General features: G+C 35.4%; 3 protein-coding genes across 3 annotated transcripts in view; 2 read left to right on the plus strand and 1 right to left on the minus strand.

Annotated features, from left to right (window-relative positions):
* LOC136826541 (ATP-dependent RNA helicase A-like) overlaps positions 1 to 374 on the plus strand; it is an 11,837-nt gene extending 11,463 nt beyond the window's left edge. Inside the window, exon 3 of the mRNA XM_067083724.1 lies at positions 1 to 374. This exon is cut by the window's left edge and continues 60 nt beyond it. Coding sequence (XP_066939825.1) covers positions 1 to 348 — 348 coding nt within the window. The 3' untranslated portion in view covers positions 349 to 374.
* The window catches only part of LOC136826924 (A disintegrin and metalloproteinase with thrombospondin motifs adt-2-like), a 282,157-nt gene that overhangs the window by 215,693 nt on the left and 48,272 nt on the right, over positions 1 to 18,192 (minus strand). The gene's annotated exons all lie outside the window — the stretch shown is intronic.
* LOC136826542 (uncharacterized) lies at positions 3,692 to 4,849 on the plus strand. The gene is made up of 2 exons (XM_067083725.1): positions 3,692 to 3,742; positions 4,077 to 4,849. Exons 1-2 carry the CDS (start codon positions 3,692 to 3,694, stop codon positions 4,410 to 4,412), a joined length of 387 nt encoding a protein of 128 aa, XP_066939826.1. The 3' UTR covers positions 4,413 to 4,849.

Genomic DNA, 18,192 nt, shown 5'->3' on the forward strand with positions numbered 1-18,192 from the left:
GGTGGAGGTGGAGGTGGAGGAGGAAAAGGAGGTGGAGGAGGGGGTTATGGTGGTGGTGGTGGAGGAGGAAAAGGAGGCGGCGGCGGAGGCTATGGCGGAAGCGGTGGTGGTGGTGGAGGATTTGGAGGAGGAAGTTACGGAGGAGGTGGAGGCGGAGGTTATGGAGGAAGTGGAGGCGGAGGTGGAGGATTTGGAGGAGGAGGATATGGAGGCAGTGGAGGCTACGGTGGTAGCGGAGGTGGTGGTGGAGGATACGGTGGCAGTGGAGGAGGTGGAGGCGGATTTGGAGGCGGTGGTGGATATGGCAGCAGTGGAGGTAAGAAAAATACATTTTCTATTATGCTCTGATTTGGGTATAACACATCTTTGCTCATTCATAATATCACACGTTGTAAGAATGTAACAAAAACATGCAAATCAGCGTCTCAGTATTTATTTTGTTTTTCATTTTAGTTAGGGTGAAGAACCTGACAAATTCATTTATTATAATGATAATTTACAAAAGATCTCTCTTTTTCAGGTTATGGTCGTTAAGAGATACTGTTCCGAAATCAAAGACTGTCTAAAAATTCCCTGAATAAACTCATTACAAAGCACCTTTACATTTCATTGGTAACCTTTCTTTGCATTTCATCAAATACTGGACATTTTTCATGTGACTGTGTATTAGCACTCCTGTGTGTTTACGATAAATGTCAATATATGCTCTTTTGTTCTGTCAATGAAAAACAGAAAGAGGAATTCTCCATTGACCAGAATAATGGTGGGTAGATAATAAATCATTCTTCTTGTCATTCATCATACTGCGCCACTTTCGAGCCGGGGAAATTAAACATATCTTTTATCTGGCTTATTACATCGAAAACGTCAAGAAAATGGTGGATTTTCAGAATGACATTACAATGTTGATTACATTCCAAACAATTTCCCTGTTGCGACAATAATGACTGATAATCACTCACTCGAGAGAAACGGCTAATTAAAACCTGCACCCTCCTCGCTATTTATGAAAACCTTTGATTACCATACAATGATGCAGATATCTTCATTTCGATTTCAGGGAAAAAGAAAAGAATAGCTATCAATGCCCTAAGAAGACGTAAAAAATCATGAATTAAAAGTTCGTTCGTCAAAACAAAAGCAATAATAATAACAACTAAAAAACATTTTGAAATTACAAAAGCCACTGTGGCAGCTTCACTGTTATCAGAAAAATTTCTTAATGGACAGAGGGAGTATATAGCCTAATGCAGGTTGCCCGTATATGGTGCTACCATAAGTTTTATTTTCATTTTGGATTACTAAGGGACGTGCTGAATAACAATAATAATCATAAAAGCAAAATAAAAATATTAATAAATAATTTAATGAATATGAAATAAAGACCACAGATACGAAAAATGAACGAGTATAAAAATTCAAAACAATCAACAATAAAAATTTTTAAAAACTAACAAACAACTTTCGAGCTGTTTCTTCCGGGAAAGTTGGAATAGCTTGAAATACCTAATTTTGCTGTGAAGCTTTAAACTGAAATTACAGCTAATTCCCAACTAAAAGCCCTTTATTATATCTGTATGTGGAGATTCTCACTATTTCATTTTTGTCCATTCACGTTTTATACAGGTTTCTATAATGGTTATTCTTTGATGTGCAAGTTTTTTTTTAAGAAGGAAGAGTACTGCTTACAATCGTCTTTCATAAAAAAATAAAAATATAAAAGAATTAATAACCAAAAACAATGCAAAGCTGAGACAACACCAAAACTACATCATACATCGCAAACATTGTAAAATTTGGAAAACTATTTTTACCTAATTTCACCAAAAAAGAGAGAGCCATAACAGAACTAAGGAAATAATGGATACATTCTTATCTTGAATTTTGTCTTTCTCTCTAAATCAGCTGGCGAAATTTAATATTGGGCTTTTTTTAACTGAGAAATTCTTTTCACGCTGTGTTTAGGAAATGTACCTCGATAATCACAGGAGAAAAAACTGATCTATTTTACTAATGAAGGGTAGTTCAGCGTCAACTGTGGAGAACAAGGTCTTATATAAACTAAGTTCTTCACTTCGGTTGCACCATTTTTCCCAGTGGACAAAATTCCAAAACTTTTAATGCTTAAAATGTTGAAAAAAAAAAAAAAAAAAAACAAGGCTCATGAGAGCAGCCTGCGATAGTGAGTATGAGTGCACCCATTTCCCGACTAAATTTCAACTATTCCAAACATAAGTAGACAAAATTGAGTAGTCTTCCTTCTGGAAATTCATCAGTGCAAATTTAGATTTTAGAAATAATTTAATTTCTATACCTGAACAATATACCTTAGTTTAACCAGACCACTGAGCTCATTAACAGCTCTCCTAGGGCTGGCCCGAAGGATTATACTTATTTTGCGTGGCTAAGAACCAACTGGATACCAAGCAACGGGACCTACAGCTTATTGTTGAATCCGAACCGCATTATAGCGAGAAATGAATTTCTATCACCAGAAATGAATTCCTCTTATTCTTCATTGGCCGGTAAGAGATTCGAACGCTGGGCATTATAACTCCATAATATGTGGAGTTACATTTTAATTCTTATTCGGAATCGGAACGTGACCTCAAGTAACTTCTAAAACTTCGAAGATATAACATCTAAATTAGGAACACAAATGGACAATGATAGTGGAAAGAAATTCTGAAACCACCATCTATGACCAAACAGCAGCCCCAAGAAAAAATCACCAAATCCTAAAGAAAGGTGAACATAATAAAAACATTGCGACAACATTAACACAATAGTTTAAAATCGCAAATAAAGGAAATAAGTGCAAATTATGCACTAAGCCGGACCAGCAAGTGCATTATATTAAACAGCAACTGAAGCTGGCTTTGGACTTTCAAAGATATTAACCACCTCATCAAATTAAATATCCGCCAAATGATGTTAGATTCTCTTGATGCACCAAACCTAAATGGTTGAATCAAGTGCAAAATCCATATCTTAAAAATCATTTGTAATGAGCTAACATGACATGAAAGCGGGTCCAGCAGAATAGACTTAGAGAATGATACTGTCACGACAATAGAGCCAAACAGAAGAGAAATGGAACCTTAAAATATTTTAACACCAATAACTGTAACTTCTACTGTTAAAGGCTATGAAAAATATGGCCAGTTTTCAAGGTGCTGATAAATCAGAATTTTTGTTACAAATCCAGCAGAAGAAATTTAATAACTGTTAATATGCTGCCGAGGAAATTATAACGAAAAGATATTCAAGAAAACTTGGGAAAAATCAGTTGAGACAACAGCTTCCAACTAATGTCACATTACAAAAATCTAGAAAATAAGTGTGATTTTCAAAATAAATCAAATCGTGAAAACAGATGATTCCACATAAAATTCATAGAAAATCAATGGAGAAAACACAGCTGACTTTCAGAAAATTCCAAAACAAGTAGACTGACATCTAGATTAAATCCATCACACAAACACGCATAAAATGACAAAAGTCAATGCAAACAGCAAACGAAAAAATACTGATAATAATAAATTATAAGAGCAAACTTAACATACGTAACAGACGAAACGAACCACGTCATCCCATTAAGGTTAACTGACGAAAAGAGAAGTTAAACAGAGTGGTTTCGAAATAGAAGAACACTGAACAGTTTGTAGTAAAGCAAATAGAAAGAGCAACGATGGGGGAAGGGGGCGCGGGGGATAAGAGGCGAAGGAGGACGTGGACCAAGGTATAAAAAGAGAAGCAGAGAGAACCACCAGCATCAGAAAACAGCTGACTTCTTTCGGTCAAGATCTGATTCCGGTCTCAAGATGAAGCTGAAAACAGTAAGTCAAATTGTTACGGTAAAAATGATAAGCTAATACTTACTGCGAAATATGATATTTTATTAAGTATCTTACACCACTGGCTTCCATATCCCATTAAAAAGCATTACCCCTTCTACACAACAGCTAAGATTTGCCCCAAACCTAAGGGAACACTCGATGGAGATTACCAAGCTTTCTGTCTTTTTCCGTATTTCTAATATATATTTTTCTAATCGCTTTTCTTTTCAATTTCAGGTGGTTGTGGTGCTCAGTGCAGTGGCACTAGTGTCAGCTGGAGGTGGAGGTGGAGGTTATGGTGGAGGTGGGGGTGGAAAAGGAGGTGGAGGTGGAGGTTATGGTGGGGGTGGAAAAGGAGGCGGCGGCGGCGGAGGAGGATACGGCGGAAGTGGTGGCGGTGGTGGAGGGTTTGGAGGCGGAGGTTACGGAGGAAGTGGAGGCGGAGGTTATGGAGGTGGAGGCGGCGGTTACGGAGGAGGTGGAAGTGGAGGCTACGGAAGTAGCGGAGGTGGTGGTGGATACGGCAGCAGTGGAGGTATGCAAGAAAAGATAACGTTTTCTATTGTGCTCTGATTTAGGTACAAAACATCTTTGCTACATTCATAATATCACGTGTTATAAGTTTACGACTAAAAACACAGAAATCAGCGTCTCGGTATTCTATTTTACTGAGTGTAGAATCTGACAAGTTAACTTGTTACAATGATAACTGACATATAATCTTTCTTTTCCAGGTTATGGTCGCTGAGAAGTATTGTTACTCAGACTACAAAGATTTCCCCGAATAAACTCATTACAAAACCCCATTGCATTTTAGTCTTAACCTTTCTTACCTTTTCATCAAATAACGGTCATCTTTTTTGTGACTGTTTTATCGCTCCTGTGTGCTTAGGAAAATTTTCAAAATCTGCTCTTTTCTTTTCTCAATGCAAAACAGAAAGAGGAATTTTCCTGTGATAGGAATAAAGGCAGTTAATAAATTATTCGTCTTCTTATTCATTCCATCATAATGGGCCACATCAACAATTTGTTTCAACATACGTAAAATGTAAGGAAAACATTGAGTTTTACAACGATGTTAAAATATAGGTTAAATTCCCAACAATATTCCGGGTGCAACAATAATGACTGATGATCAGTCGCTCAAGAGAATAACGGCCAATTAATATCTATAGCTTTTTGTGAAAATCTTTGATTGTACAACGATGCTGATATCTTAATTTTAACTTCATTTGGCAAAGAGAAAACAACAGCCACAAACGTGCTGAGCAGACGTAAAACATGAATTAAGAGTTCATTCATCACAACAAAGGCAGTAATAAAAACAACTAGAAAACATTTTGAAATGACAAAAGCCATTGTGTTAGCATCACTGTTATTAGAAAAATCCCTTGATGGATGGAGGCAATATATTGAAGGTGATACCAAGAGTTTTATTTTTATTTGAATTACTAAGAGACATGAAGCACGATCTTTCTTAAAGGTCCTTGAATCTTCTGCCAGGCTGACAATGTAGGTCAGCCATTGAGTTCTGAAACTCTGTTGGATAACAGATCAATAAATGACTGTCAAGGAAAGATAGTATGCATTATGTGTGAATGTCTCCCTACTATTCAAAAAATCAAACCCATACAAGATTGTTTCAGCAGTTATTATTTGCGTTATTCCAAGACTATTCCGGTATCACGGGAAGAAATTCAGAAGACTGTATCTTTTTGGAATGTATTTTGCATGTACTGCATGTAAGAGCGATCACTCACTGACAATTGGTAGATTGAGTCTTTTTGCAGATATCCTTTTATATTTCGCAGGTGTAAATTTTAAGCATCATTGTTAACTATTGCAAATCAACGTGATTGGATATTTTGATTTACGCAGAATATAAAATTTCAGAATTAGTGTCGTTTGCTATGATTGGGTTAGGTGCTGAAGATAAACAAAATGCATCTTTTGACTTGATTTGACTGTAAAATCAAAACTTCGCAATGAATTTGAGGTATATGAAAAATATAAATAAAATACATTCGGCTATTTTGGTCAGATCGGAAAATAAAGTTTTCTCTCTCTCTCTCTCTCTCTCTCTCTCTCTCTCTCTCTCTCTCTCTCTCTCTCTCTCTCTCTCTCTTGCCTTGAACTTCTATTTAACCTTTTTTTCTCGTACTGAGCTTCAAACTTCTTGCGCAATTTTCTAAACAGTAGTTACTTAACGACAAACACAGGAAAATAAAAGAAGACAGAAAAAATAGAATAACTACACATAATGTAACACTGTAGTGAACTGGTTTTATGAATGGCTTATTTTATATAAAAGAACCAACTCAAGTATTTGCGAGGCTACCTTCAGACACCACGTGGTTTTTTTTTTTCTTACAGGAAGGGAGAATAGGCGAAACGCCATAAAAGCACTATTTTTAGTATTGAGGGAAATATCTTCGGGAGCCATTCTCTCTAGGAAAATGCAGATTGCTGAATAATAATAATGATGATACAAACTTTTCCAGGAAAAATAATAAAAAAATAATATAATAACAATCAACAACAAAATTCATCAAATTAACATAAATAACATTCAAGCAGCTGATGAGAAAGTTGGAATAACTTAAAATATCTAACTTCTTTGTAACTTGTTTCACTGTAACTTGGTAAGAACTAACAGCAAAAGCCACTTCTAAGATAATACAACCATATTCTTCCTGTTTTGTTTATATTTGGGACCTCTCATTCTTTCAATTTTCTCCATTCATGATTTATATGGTCTTTTAATAATGGTCATCATTTCATTAACGAGTTTGTTAAGGAAGAGCACTTTGTAAATTCCTTCACCATAAAAATTTGAACAAATGAAAAATTGATAACCAAAAGTATACAAGACGGAAAAATAACGTTATAATTGTAAACACCGTAAAAGTTGAAAAATGTCAGCATAAACACAGCCATGAAAGAAGTAAGGAAATACTGAAGGTATGTTCTCACTTTGAATTTTGTCTTTATCCCTGAATCTTGTAAAAACAGAAGGGCTTTTTTTAACAGAAATATTATTTCTTATTATACAAAATGGTACCGTTTGGAGACAATAAACATGAAAGGTGTCTAAAAACGTACCTCGATTATCATAAAAGGTGGAAAAAACTGACCACCAACAGAAATAATGAAAGCTTTTGATTAGATATAAACTAGTTTGAGAAAAATGTAGATAAAAGGTCTTACTTGATATCGGTTTCCCAAGCTTTCGCAACAGACAAAATCTCAATTTTTTTTTTTTTTTTTACATCCATGGAAAAAATTGAAGATAATGAAAGGAAAACCGAAGATAATGGAATCATGGGGGTAGCCTGCATTAGCGAGTATGAGTGAACACATTTCCATCCTTAATTCCAAATATTCCTAAAATTAGTAGCCAAAAATACAGTTCCTACACTTTTAGGTTCCTCTTCTGGAAATTAAGCAGTAAAAATTTGATTTGCGAAATAATCTAATTTTTGTCACCGGCAATAAAACTAGATACATTATTATTATTATTATTATTATTATTATTATTATTATTATTATTATTATTATTATTATTATTATTATTATTATTATTATTAACCGAAATTTTACCTTTCATAACTCCTTAAACATGGAAGACGTGGCATCGAAATTTTAAATAGAAACGAACCATGATGGTGGAAAAATTTAAGCGCCCTCATGGGTAATAAACCAAAGCTACAAGAAAAAACAGTGTCACATAAAACAAGTAAAGCATATATCATAAAAACCGATGAAAATTGTATTATAATTACATCTTCCAACCGCATATGATTCTACGTTTGTATGCAAATAAATAAAAAAAATTTAAAATTATGCAAAATATTCAGAAATCGAATTCAGGGAAATTTCCGAAATAATACCAGCGAAATCTGAAGACATGAAATAGATTAAGATGTAAACAGAGCGATGGAAAGAAGACTGACATTAACAGCGTGAACATTAATAGTAACGGATACAACAGGCAGACGAAAACAAGATATAAAACAAATCACATAGATAAAGATAACTTTTCTGAACGGACTTCACGACCGACACCATCACATGAGGGTTAATGAACGGGAAGAGAAACTAAAGACGACACGATTTAGAAACAGGAAAGAAAAAGCATCAGCGAACTGAATGTGTTACAGCAAATAGAAAGAGGATGGGGGAGATGAGGGGGATAAGAAGAAGAGAAGGAAGAAGTTAAACAAAGTTAAGGTATAAAAAGAGAAGCAGAGAGAACCGCCAGCATCAGAAACCAGCTGACTTCGTTCAGTCAAGATCTGATTCCGGTCTCAAGATGAAGCTGAGAACGGTAAGTAATGTTGCCCTGTTACCTTCAGCTAAATCCATTAGACTGTATATGTATGTATGTATGCATAAATATGTATCTATATACATTTATATATTTGTAAATATATATATGTATATGTATATAGACATGCATATTTACATTTTATATATATATATATATATATATATATATATATATATATATATATATAATATACATATACAGTATATATATATATATATATATACAGTACATATATATATATATATATATATATATATATATATATATATATATATACTTTATATACATATATACACATCACCAAAGCAAATATGAAATTTCTGAAATAACACCCTTTTCCGGTAAAAAGAAAAGTTGATAGCTATCACGACGGAACAATATTTTAATCAGTATCTTGTTTTCTTGGCTTTCGTGCCCCATTGTGATTCATTAACTCTTGCACCAATGAAATTTTCGGTAACACTGAATATTTTACCTGGCAGGAACGTTAACCTCCACTCAACTCACTCTGGCACAAATATAAAATACTTTCCTATTTCAGGTGGTTGTGATCCTCAGTGCCGTGGCACTAGTGACAGCTGATGGTGGAGGTGGTGGAGGACACGGAGGAGGAGGAGGAGGAGGAGGAGGTTACGGTGGTAAAGGAGGCGGCGGTGGAGGACATGGAGGAGGAGGAGGTTACGGTGGTAAAGGAGGCGGCGGTGGAGGGCATGGAGGAGGAGGAGGAGGTTACGGTGGTAAAGGAGGCGGTGGTGGAGCATGCATGGAGGAGGAGGAGGAGGAGGAGGATACGGGTGGTGGTGGAGGAAGTGGAGGCTATGGTGGAAAAGGAGGGGGAGGTGGCGGAGGCTACGGCGGAAGTGGAGGTGGTGGAAGTTACGGAGGAAGTGGAGGTGGTGGTGGAGGATTTGGAGGAGGAGGAGGAGGAGGATATGGAGGCAGTAGCGGCAGTGGCGGCTACGGTGGCAGTGGAGGCGGAGGCTACGGAGGAAGTGGAGGCGGTGGTGGAGGATATGGTGGCAGTGGAGGTGGAGGCTACGGAGGAAGTGGAGGCGGTGGTGGAGGATATGGTGGCAGTGGAGGTGGAGGCTGGAGGAAGTGGAGGCGGTGGTGGAGGATATGGAGGAGGCGGAGGAGGAAGTGGAGGAGGCAGTAGTGGAGGTATGAAAGAAAAATTCTGTCTTATATTTTGCAAATAGTGGTAGAATACATCTTTGTTATGTCCACCATAACACCGCAAAGTCTATGCTTTTGTGAAACAGTTAAAACGGTACAGCAATATATTAAAAAAACGCTGTAAAATAGTTGTCTTGGTATTTTTTTTTTAGGGTGAATAACCTGACACTTTCATTTAGAACATTTATAATCTACAACTGACCTTTCTTTTCCAGGGTATGGTCGCTAAGCAGTCCAGTTCTCACGTCATATACTGTCAGAGACTTCCTTGAATAAAGTATTTTATTACTATCCATTTTTTATATTTTCTCCTGTGTCTCGAAATTTCACTTTAAATGTCAGTGTTTCTGCGCAACAGCGTCCTCGTGACCAGAAATCTGTTGGTATTTATTCTTTGGTTTTAGTTATCATAAATGAAGTTATCAATAATGGAACTACTGGAGTAAAGTCATCACCTACTCTGCTTATTTACTTCAAGATTTTTGTTTATTCTGTAAAGTTGGTGAGCTTAAGTCGACCTAGAATAACACATGAATATGGAAGCTTAGTGCAATTGCTTTTAATTTAACAATAAGAAAAAAAAAACACGGATATTTAACTTATATATACGCTCTTAACTGGCTTCTACATACTGAAAATATTCACGAAATGGTGACGTATGTTCGCAAATTTTATATTTAACTTTGCAATAGTGAGATGTATGAAACAAGAATTATGACACTGAAGAACGAAAAAAGAGTAATAGTCACAACAGATCAACTGATACCTATAACCTGTTTTCTGTCAAGCGACGACTTTATAGCCTTCGTGTTCTCTTTAATTCTTTTACAATATTCTTTTCAAGAAGCCTACTTTTGATATGGGTATCAGGCTTCTTGCAATCCTGGCTTTCTATTGCTAGATTAATATTCACACTCATCAAACGTAAATGGAATCTGCAGCATAACTTGATTATTATTATTATTATTATTATTATTATTATTATTATTATTATTATTATTATTATTATTATTATTATTATTATTATTATTATTGTCTAAAATATGCATGCATTCAAATGAAGCATGCTAAAGACCCATTATCGCATAAAATAATCTTCTACACAGTAAAATGTGCACATATGAAGAAATGGAAAACTGAATTAAGCGGATAACATATAAATAAAGACAAATCAACCAAATGATAAATATGTTCATACGTAAACATCATCATAAGTGAGAAACAACGAGGCCATTTGCAAGTAGTATCAATATATCTGACTGGCAATACTAATCCATTAGCAAAACACAAAAATGAATGAATGAATAAATAAACAGCATTCAAGGAGCTGACAAGACAAGCAATGCAATTTGGTCATTCTTTCATCACAGCAACAACAACAACAACAACAACAACAATAATAATAATAATAATAATAATAATAATAATAATAATAATAATAATAATAATAATAATAACTACAAAACCGCTTTACCAAATATGAGTATTTTTTCTTACCATGGGGAAAAGAAAGGAAACTGAATAACCCGATAAAATATATAACAATAATAATGAATTAAAAAATGTTCTAAAAATTAATTCCTTAAGGAATAAAAACATAAATTCGTTACAAATCTGGAAGTTGGGAAACAAAAAGCTACAATTGTTGAATCAAGTCAGAGTTGTAAACTTTAAAAAACACAAAAACAATCATAACTAAGCAAGAAATCAGACGAAAAAACATAAAATCTCACGAGGTTTGTTCAAGAGGTGGAAACATATTTGCCAAGAATCTCCACTAACCGTAAAGAGACAAACAATTAACACACACAAAAAATGAGAATGCAAATGAAAACGTAAAACAGATGAACAGCACAGTCATCACTGGCGCTTGCAGAACGAAACGAAAGAGAGAATTTTGTACCGCAAGCTGTTGGTCTAAAGGATTTTATTCACACCCAGTCCAGTTCCCACAAACCTCTTATGATCTGCATCAGGTTTCATATATGGAAACGCAATTTTTTTTTTTTTTTTTTTTTTTGCCAACAACTTTTGGTATTTTTGGTGGTCACCCAGCCAAGTTCTGACCAGGCTCAGTATAAGAAGCAAATTACCCTCCTTGGGAGGCACACAGAGAAACAGAAGTTAATGAGAATTAGAAAGAAATGAGTTCACAACGTTGTGCTAATGCAAAGTTAACATCGCTGACATACTATACGTGAAAGCTATATCAAGAAAACTGCACCTTAAAATTATTGCCTTTTCAAAACCAAAACTGAGTTCACCCTCTGCATATGCCGGCATACAAGCACATGAAGACATGTCTATCCATACCCACCTTTCTGAGTATATAAATACATAAAACGTAACACTTCACCTTTTAGGGCCTAAAGTTTACTCTCTGATCACGAATATCAAATTCTGTATTACTTGGAGTAAAAACAATCTCCTCAGAATTGATACTGAATGAATCTCAGTTCCTGAACAATTTGAACAAACAAACCAGTAAAACTGGATAAATAACTGACGACATGTTGAAGCACAGCAAAGTACTGTAAAGTTAAGAAAAAATTTCACCAAAGGTAAATCCGAGTTAATTATTAAGCAAAGCATACAATCAAACTCATCATTACCAAGACTACACAGAGTTTAGCTATATATGTATGACTTCAAACGCACAAAAGTCGTAAAAATACGCCAGAAGAACCTCCTTTTCAAACCTCTGAAGCAATCTTCGGACATTTGATTTCTAATCAAAATGAAACCAGTGTTCTTTCGTCATAAAGAAACATTCAGGCCTTTCACTTAGAATTCGTAGCTGAAGGCCTACGATTTAGTAGCTTCTACTAAAGTCTGCTCAAGTATTAAAACAGAAAGATAAGTTATGCTTTACACACCCAAAACTGAATATTATCAGACGGAATGGAATTTCATTCCTAAATAAATTACCCCAAATCATGCACTGGGGAAAACAAACTACAAAATATTTTATTTGAAAACTATAGGGTTGCTGTTGTTGTCGTTTGTTATACAAAATATAGGCAGGTCTCAGCACACCTCGGCAATGTTAAGTGTCTCCATAAGATGTCAACACTAAGCTTCCTTCAGAAACTTTAAATATTTTACACAGCAGGAACGTAACCTTACGCTCAACACTCAAATAATAATTTACGCAAGCAAACTCAACCAATTCGACATCTAATTACAGAACTTTGGTAAAAGATAACCAAGAAAAAACCAACTTTATGGAAAGTGAAAGGCACAGAACCGATTTTACATGCGACATAAAGCACAAAATTATTAACGCAAAGTCACTTCACATATCACGCTCTGGTATAAATGATTTTCAGATAGAAGGAAAATAGGACTATGCTCAAACAGCACTTCGGAGCTGCAGAACTAAAGTTCTGAGAGAAAATTATGCCATCAAACCAACAAATAAAAACACTTCCCAAGGGGCAAAATCAAAGACCACTTACCACAAAAAATAGCACAAACAGCATTTTCAGAAGAAATGAAAAAGAACCGAGAATACAAAAACGCAATCGCCAAATAACTGCAAGAAGAAAGTACGTCACGAACAGCATATGATTCTACGTCAAATTTGTGTAAAAAAAATACACTATAAACGAAATTCAAAAAAAGACTTTAGGGGACCTTCTGAAATACTATCATCGAAATCTGACCCTAGTAACCAAATAAAGTTGATGACAGACAGGAGTGCATTGAAGACTAATAGTAATGGAAAGAACAAGCATAGGAAAACAAGATAAATAAATTATATAACTGAAATAACATTCCTGAACGGACTCAACTACCAACACCACGCATCAAGATTCATGAACGGGAAGAGAAACGAAACACGACACGATTTTGAAATAGGTAAGAAAAAGCATCAGAGAACCGAATGTGTTTAAGCAAATAAAAATTGGATGGGGGAGATGAGGGGGATAAGAAGAGAAGGAAGAAGTTAAACAAAGTTAAGGTATAAAAGAGAAGAAGAGAGAACCCCAGCATCAGAAACCAGCTGACTTCGTTCAGTCAAGATCTGATTCCGGTCTCAAGATGAAGCTGAGAACGGTAAGTAATGTTGCCCTGTTACCTTCAGCTAAATCCATTAGACTGTATATGTATGTATGTATGCATAAATATGTATCTATATACATTTATATATTTGTAAATATATATATGTATATGTATATAGACATGCATATTTACATTTTAATATATATATATTTATATATATATATATATATATATATATATATATATATATATATATATATATATATATATATATATATATATATATATATATATATATATATATATATATATATACACTGTATATACATATATACACATCACCAAAGCAAATATGAAATTTCTGAAATAACACCCTTTTCCGGTAAAAAGAAAAGTTGATAGCTATCACGACGGAGCAATATTTTAATCAGTATCTTGTTTTCTTGGCTTTCGTGCCCCATTGTGATTCATTAACTCTTGCACCAATGAAATTTTCGGTAACACTGAATATTTTACCTGGCAGGAACGTTAACCTCCACTCAACTCACTCTGGCACAAATATAAAATATTTTCCTATTTCAGGTGGTTGTGATTCTCAGTGCCGTGGCACTAGTGACAGCTGATGGTGGAGGTGGTGGAGGACACGGAGGAGGAGGAGGAGGAGGAGGTGGTTACGGTGGTAAAGGAGGCGGCGGTGGAGGACATGGAGGAGGAGGAGGAGGTTACGGTGGTAAAGGAGGCGGTGGTGGAGGGCATGGAGGAGGAGGAGGAGGGAGGAGGTTACGGTGGTAAAGGAGGCGGCGGTGGAGGGCATGGAGGAGGAGGAGGAGGAGGAGGAGGATACGGTGGTGGTGGAGGAAGTGGAGGCTATGGTGGAAAAGGAGGGGAGGTGGCGGAGGCTACGGCGGGAAGTGGAGGTGGTGGAAGTTACGGAGGAAGTGGAGGTGGTGGTGGAGGATTTGGAGGAGGAGGAGGAGGAGGATATGGAGGCAGTAGCGGCAGTGGCGGCTACGGTGGCAGTGGAGGCGGAGGCTACGGAGGAAGTGGAGGCGGTGGTGGAGGATATGGTGGCAGTGGAGGTGGAGGCTACGGAGGAAGTGGAGGCGGTGGTGGAGGATATGGTGGCAGTGGAGGTGGAGGCTACGGAGGAAGTGGAGGCGGTGGTGGAGGATATGGAGGAGGCGGAGGAGGAAGTGGAGGAGGCAGTAGTGGAGGTATGAAAGAAAAATTCTGTCTTATATTTTGCAAATAGTGGTAGAATACATCTTTGTTATGTCCACCATAACACCGCAAAGTCTATGCTTTTGTGAAACAGTTAAAACGGTACAGCAATATATTAAAAAAAACGCTGTAAAATACTTGTCTTAGTATTTTTTTTTTTTTAGGTGAATAACCTGACACTTTCATTTAGAACATTTATAATCTACAACTGACCTTTCTTTTCCAGGGTATGGTCGCTAAGCAGTCCAGTTCTCACGTCATATACTGTCAGAGACTTCCTTGAATAAAGTATTTTATTACTATCCATTTTTTATATTTTCTCCTGTGTCTCGAAATTTCACTTTAAGTGTCAGTGTTTCTGCGCAACAGCGTCCTCGTGACCAGAAATCTGTTGGCATTTATTCTTTGGTTTTAGTTATCATAAATGAAGTTATCAATAATGGAACTACTGGAGTAAAGTCATCACCTACTCTGCTTATTTACTTCAAGATTTTTGTTTATTCTGTAAAGTTGGTGTTAAGTCGACCTAGAATAACACATGAATATGCAGTTGCTTTTAATTTAACAATAAGAAAAAAAACACGAATATTTAACTTATATACGCTCTTAACTGGCTTCTACATACTGAAGATATTCACGAAATGGTGACGTATGTTCGCAAATTTTATATTTAACTTTGCAATATTGAGATGTATGAAACAAGAATTATGACACTGAAGAACGAAAAAGTCACAACAGTAATAAAAGTTTTCTGTCAAGCGACGACTTTATAGCCTTCGTGTTCTCTTTAATTCTTTTTCAATATTCTTTTCAAGAAGCCTACTTTTGATATGGGTATCAGGCTTCTTGCAATCCTGGCTTTCTATTGCTAGATTAATATTCACACTCATCAAACGTAAATGGAGTCTGCAGCAAAACTTGATTATTATTATTATTATCATCATTATTATTATTATTATTATTATTATTATTATTATTATTATTATTATTATTATTATTATTATTATTATTATTAAATTATATATGCATTCAAATGAAGCATGCTAAAGACCCATTACCGCATAAAATAATCTTCTCCACAGCAAAATGTGCACATATGAAGAAATGGAAAACTGAATTAAGCGGATAACATATAAATAAAGACAAATCAACCAAATGATAAATATGTTCATACGTAAACATCATCATAAGTGAGAAACAACGAGGCCATTTGCAAGTAGTATCAATATATTTGACTGGCAATACTAATCCATTAGCAAAACACAAAAATGAATGAATGAATAAATAAACAGCATTCAAGGAGCTGACAAGACAAGCAATGCAATTTGGTCATTCTTTCATCACAACAACAACAACAACAACAACAACAACAACAACAATAATAATAATAATAATAATAATAATAATAATTACAAAACCGCTTTACCAAATATGAGTATTTTTTCTTACCATGGGGAAAAGAAAGGAAACTGAATAACCCGATAAAATTATAACAATAATAATGAATTAAAAAATTTTCTAAAAATTAATTCCTTAAGGAATAAAAAAATAGATTCGTTACAAATCTGGAAGTTGGGAAACAAAAAGCTACAATTGTTGAATCAAGTCAGAGTTGTAAACTTTAAAAAACACAAAAACAATCATAACTAAGCAAGAAATCAGGCGAAAAAACATAAAATCTCACGAGGTTTTTGTTCAAGAGGTGAAAACATATTTGCCAAGAATCTCCACTAAGCGTAAAGAGACAAACAATTAACACACACAAAAAATGAGAATGCAAATGAAAACGTAAAACAGATGAACAGCACAGTCATCACTGGCGCTTGCAGAACGAAACGAAAGAGAGAATTTTGTACCGCAAACTGTTGGTCTAAAGGATTTTATTCACACCCAGTCTAGTTCCCACAAACCTCTTATGATCTGCCGCAAGTTTCATATATGGAAACGCAATTTTTTTTTTTTTTTTTTTTTTTTTTTTTTTTTTTGCTTTTGGTATTTTTTGGTGGTCACCCAGCCAAGTTCTGACCAGGCTCAGTATAAGAAGCAAATTACCCTCCTTGGGAGGCACACAGAGAAACAGAAGTTAATGAGAATTAGAAAGAAATGAGTTCACAACGTTGTGCTAATGCAAAGTTAACATCGCTGACATACTATACGTGAAAGCTATATCAAGAAAACTGCACCTTAAAATTATTGCCTTTTCAAAACCAAAACTGAGTTCACCCTTTGCATATGCCGGCATACACGCACATGTAGACATGTCTATCCATACCCATCTTTCTGAGTATATAAATACATACAATGTAACACTTCACCTTTTAGGGCCTAAAGTTTACTCTCTGATCGCAAATATCAAATTCTGTATTACTTGGAGTAAAAACAATCTCCTCAGAATTGATACTGAATCAATCTCAGTTCCTGAACAATTTGAACAAACAAACCTGTAAAACTGGATAAATAACTGACGACATGTTGAAGCACAGCAAAGCACTGTACAGTTAAGAAAAATATTTCACCAAAGGCAAATCCGAGCTAATGAAATTATTAAACAAAGCATACAATCAAACTCATCATTACCAAGACTACGCAGAGTTTAGCTATATATGTATGATTTCAAATGCACAAAAGTCGTAAAAACACGCCAGAAGAACCTCCTTTTCCAACCTCTGAAGCAATCTTCGGGACATTTGATTTCTAATCAAAATGAAACCAGTGTTCTTTCGTCATAAAGAAACATTCAGGCCTTTCACTTAGAATTCGTAGCTGAAGGCCTACGATTTAGTAGCTTCTACTAAAGTCTGCTCAAGTATTAAAACAGAAAGATAAGTTATGCTTTACACACCCAAAACTGAATATTATCAGACGGAATGGAATTTCATTCCTAAATAAATTACCCCAAATCATGCACTGGGGAAAACAAACTACAAAATATTTTATTTGAAAACTATAGGGTTGCTGTTGTTGTCGTTTGTTATACAAAATATAGGCAGGTCTCGGCACACCTCGGCAATGTTAAGTGTCTCCATAAGATGTCAACACTAAGCTTCCTTCAGAAACTTTAAATATTTTACACAGCAGGAACGTAACCTTACGCTCAACACTCAAATAATAATTTACGCAAGCAAACTCAACCAATTCGACACCTAATTACAGAACTTTGGTAAAAGATAACCAAGAAAAAACCAACTTTATGGAAAGTGAAAGGCACAGAACCGATTTTACATGCGACATAAAGCACAAAATTATTAAAGCAAAGTCACTTCACATATCACGCTCTGGTATAAATGATTTTCAGATAGAAGGAAAATAGGACTATGCTCAAACAGCACTTCGGAGCTGCAGAACTAAAGTTCTGAGAGAAAATTATGCCATCAAACCAACAAATAAAAACACTTCCCAAGGGGCAAAATCAAAGACCACTTACCACAAAAATAGCACAAACAGCATTTTCAGAAGAAATGAAAAAGAACCGAGAATACAAAAACGCAATCGCCAAATAACTGCAAGAAGAAAGTACGTCACTAACAGCATATGATTCTACGTCAAATTTGTGTAAAAAAAAATACACTATAAACGAAATTCAAAAAAAGACTTTAGGGGACCTTCTGAAATACTATCATC

The sequence above is a fragment of the Macrobrachium rosenbergii genome, chromosome 41, assembly GCF_040412425.1.
Source record: "Macrobrachium rosenbergii isolate ZJJX-2024 chromosome 41, ASM4041242v1, whole genome shotgun sequence".
Classification (NCBI taxonomy): domain Eukaryota; kingdom Metazoa; phylum Arthropoda; class Malacostraca; order Decapoda; family Palaemonidae; genus Macrobrachium; species Macrobrachium rosenbergii.

What these genes read in the sequence shown, in the direction of transcription:
- LOC136826542 (XM_067083725.1), top strand. Translation starts at nt 3,692, where the DNA reads ATGGGGGAAGGGGGCGCGGGGGATAAGAGGCGAAGGAGGACGTGGACC. An exon ending in GAAGGAGGACGTGGACCAAG is followed by an intron (nt 3,743 to 4,076) that starts GTATAAAAAGAG and finishes TTTCAATTTCAG; the next exon opens with GTGGTTGTGGTGCTCAGTGC.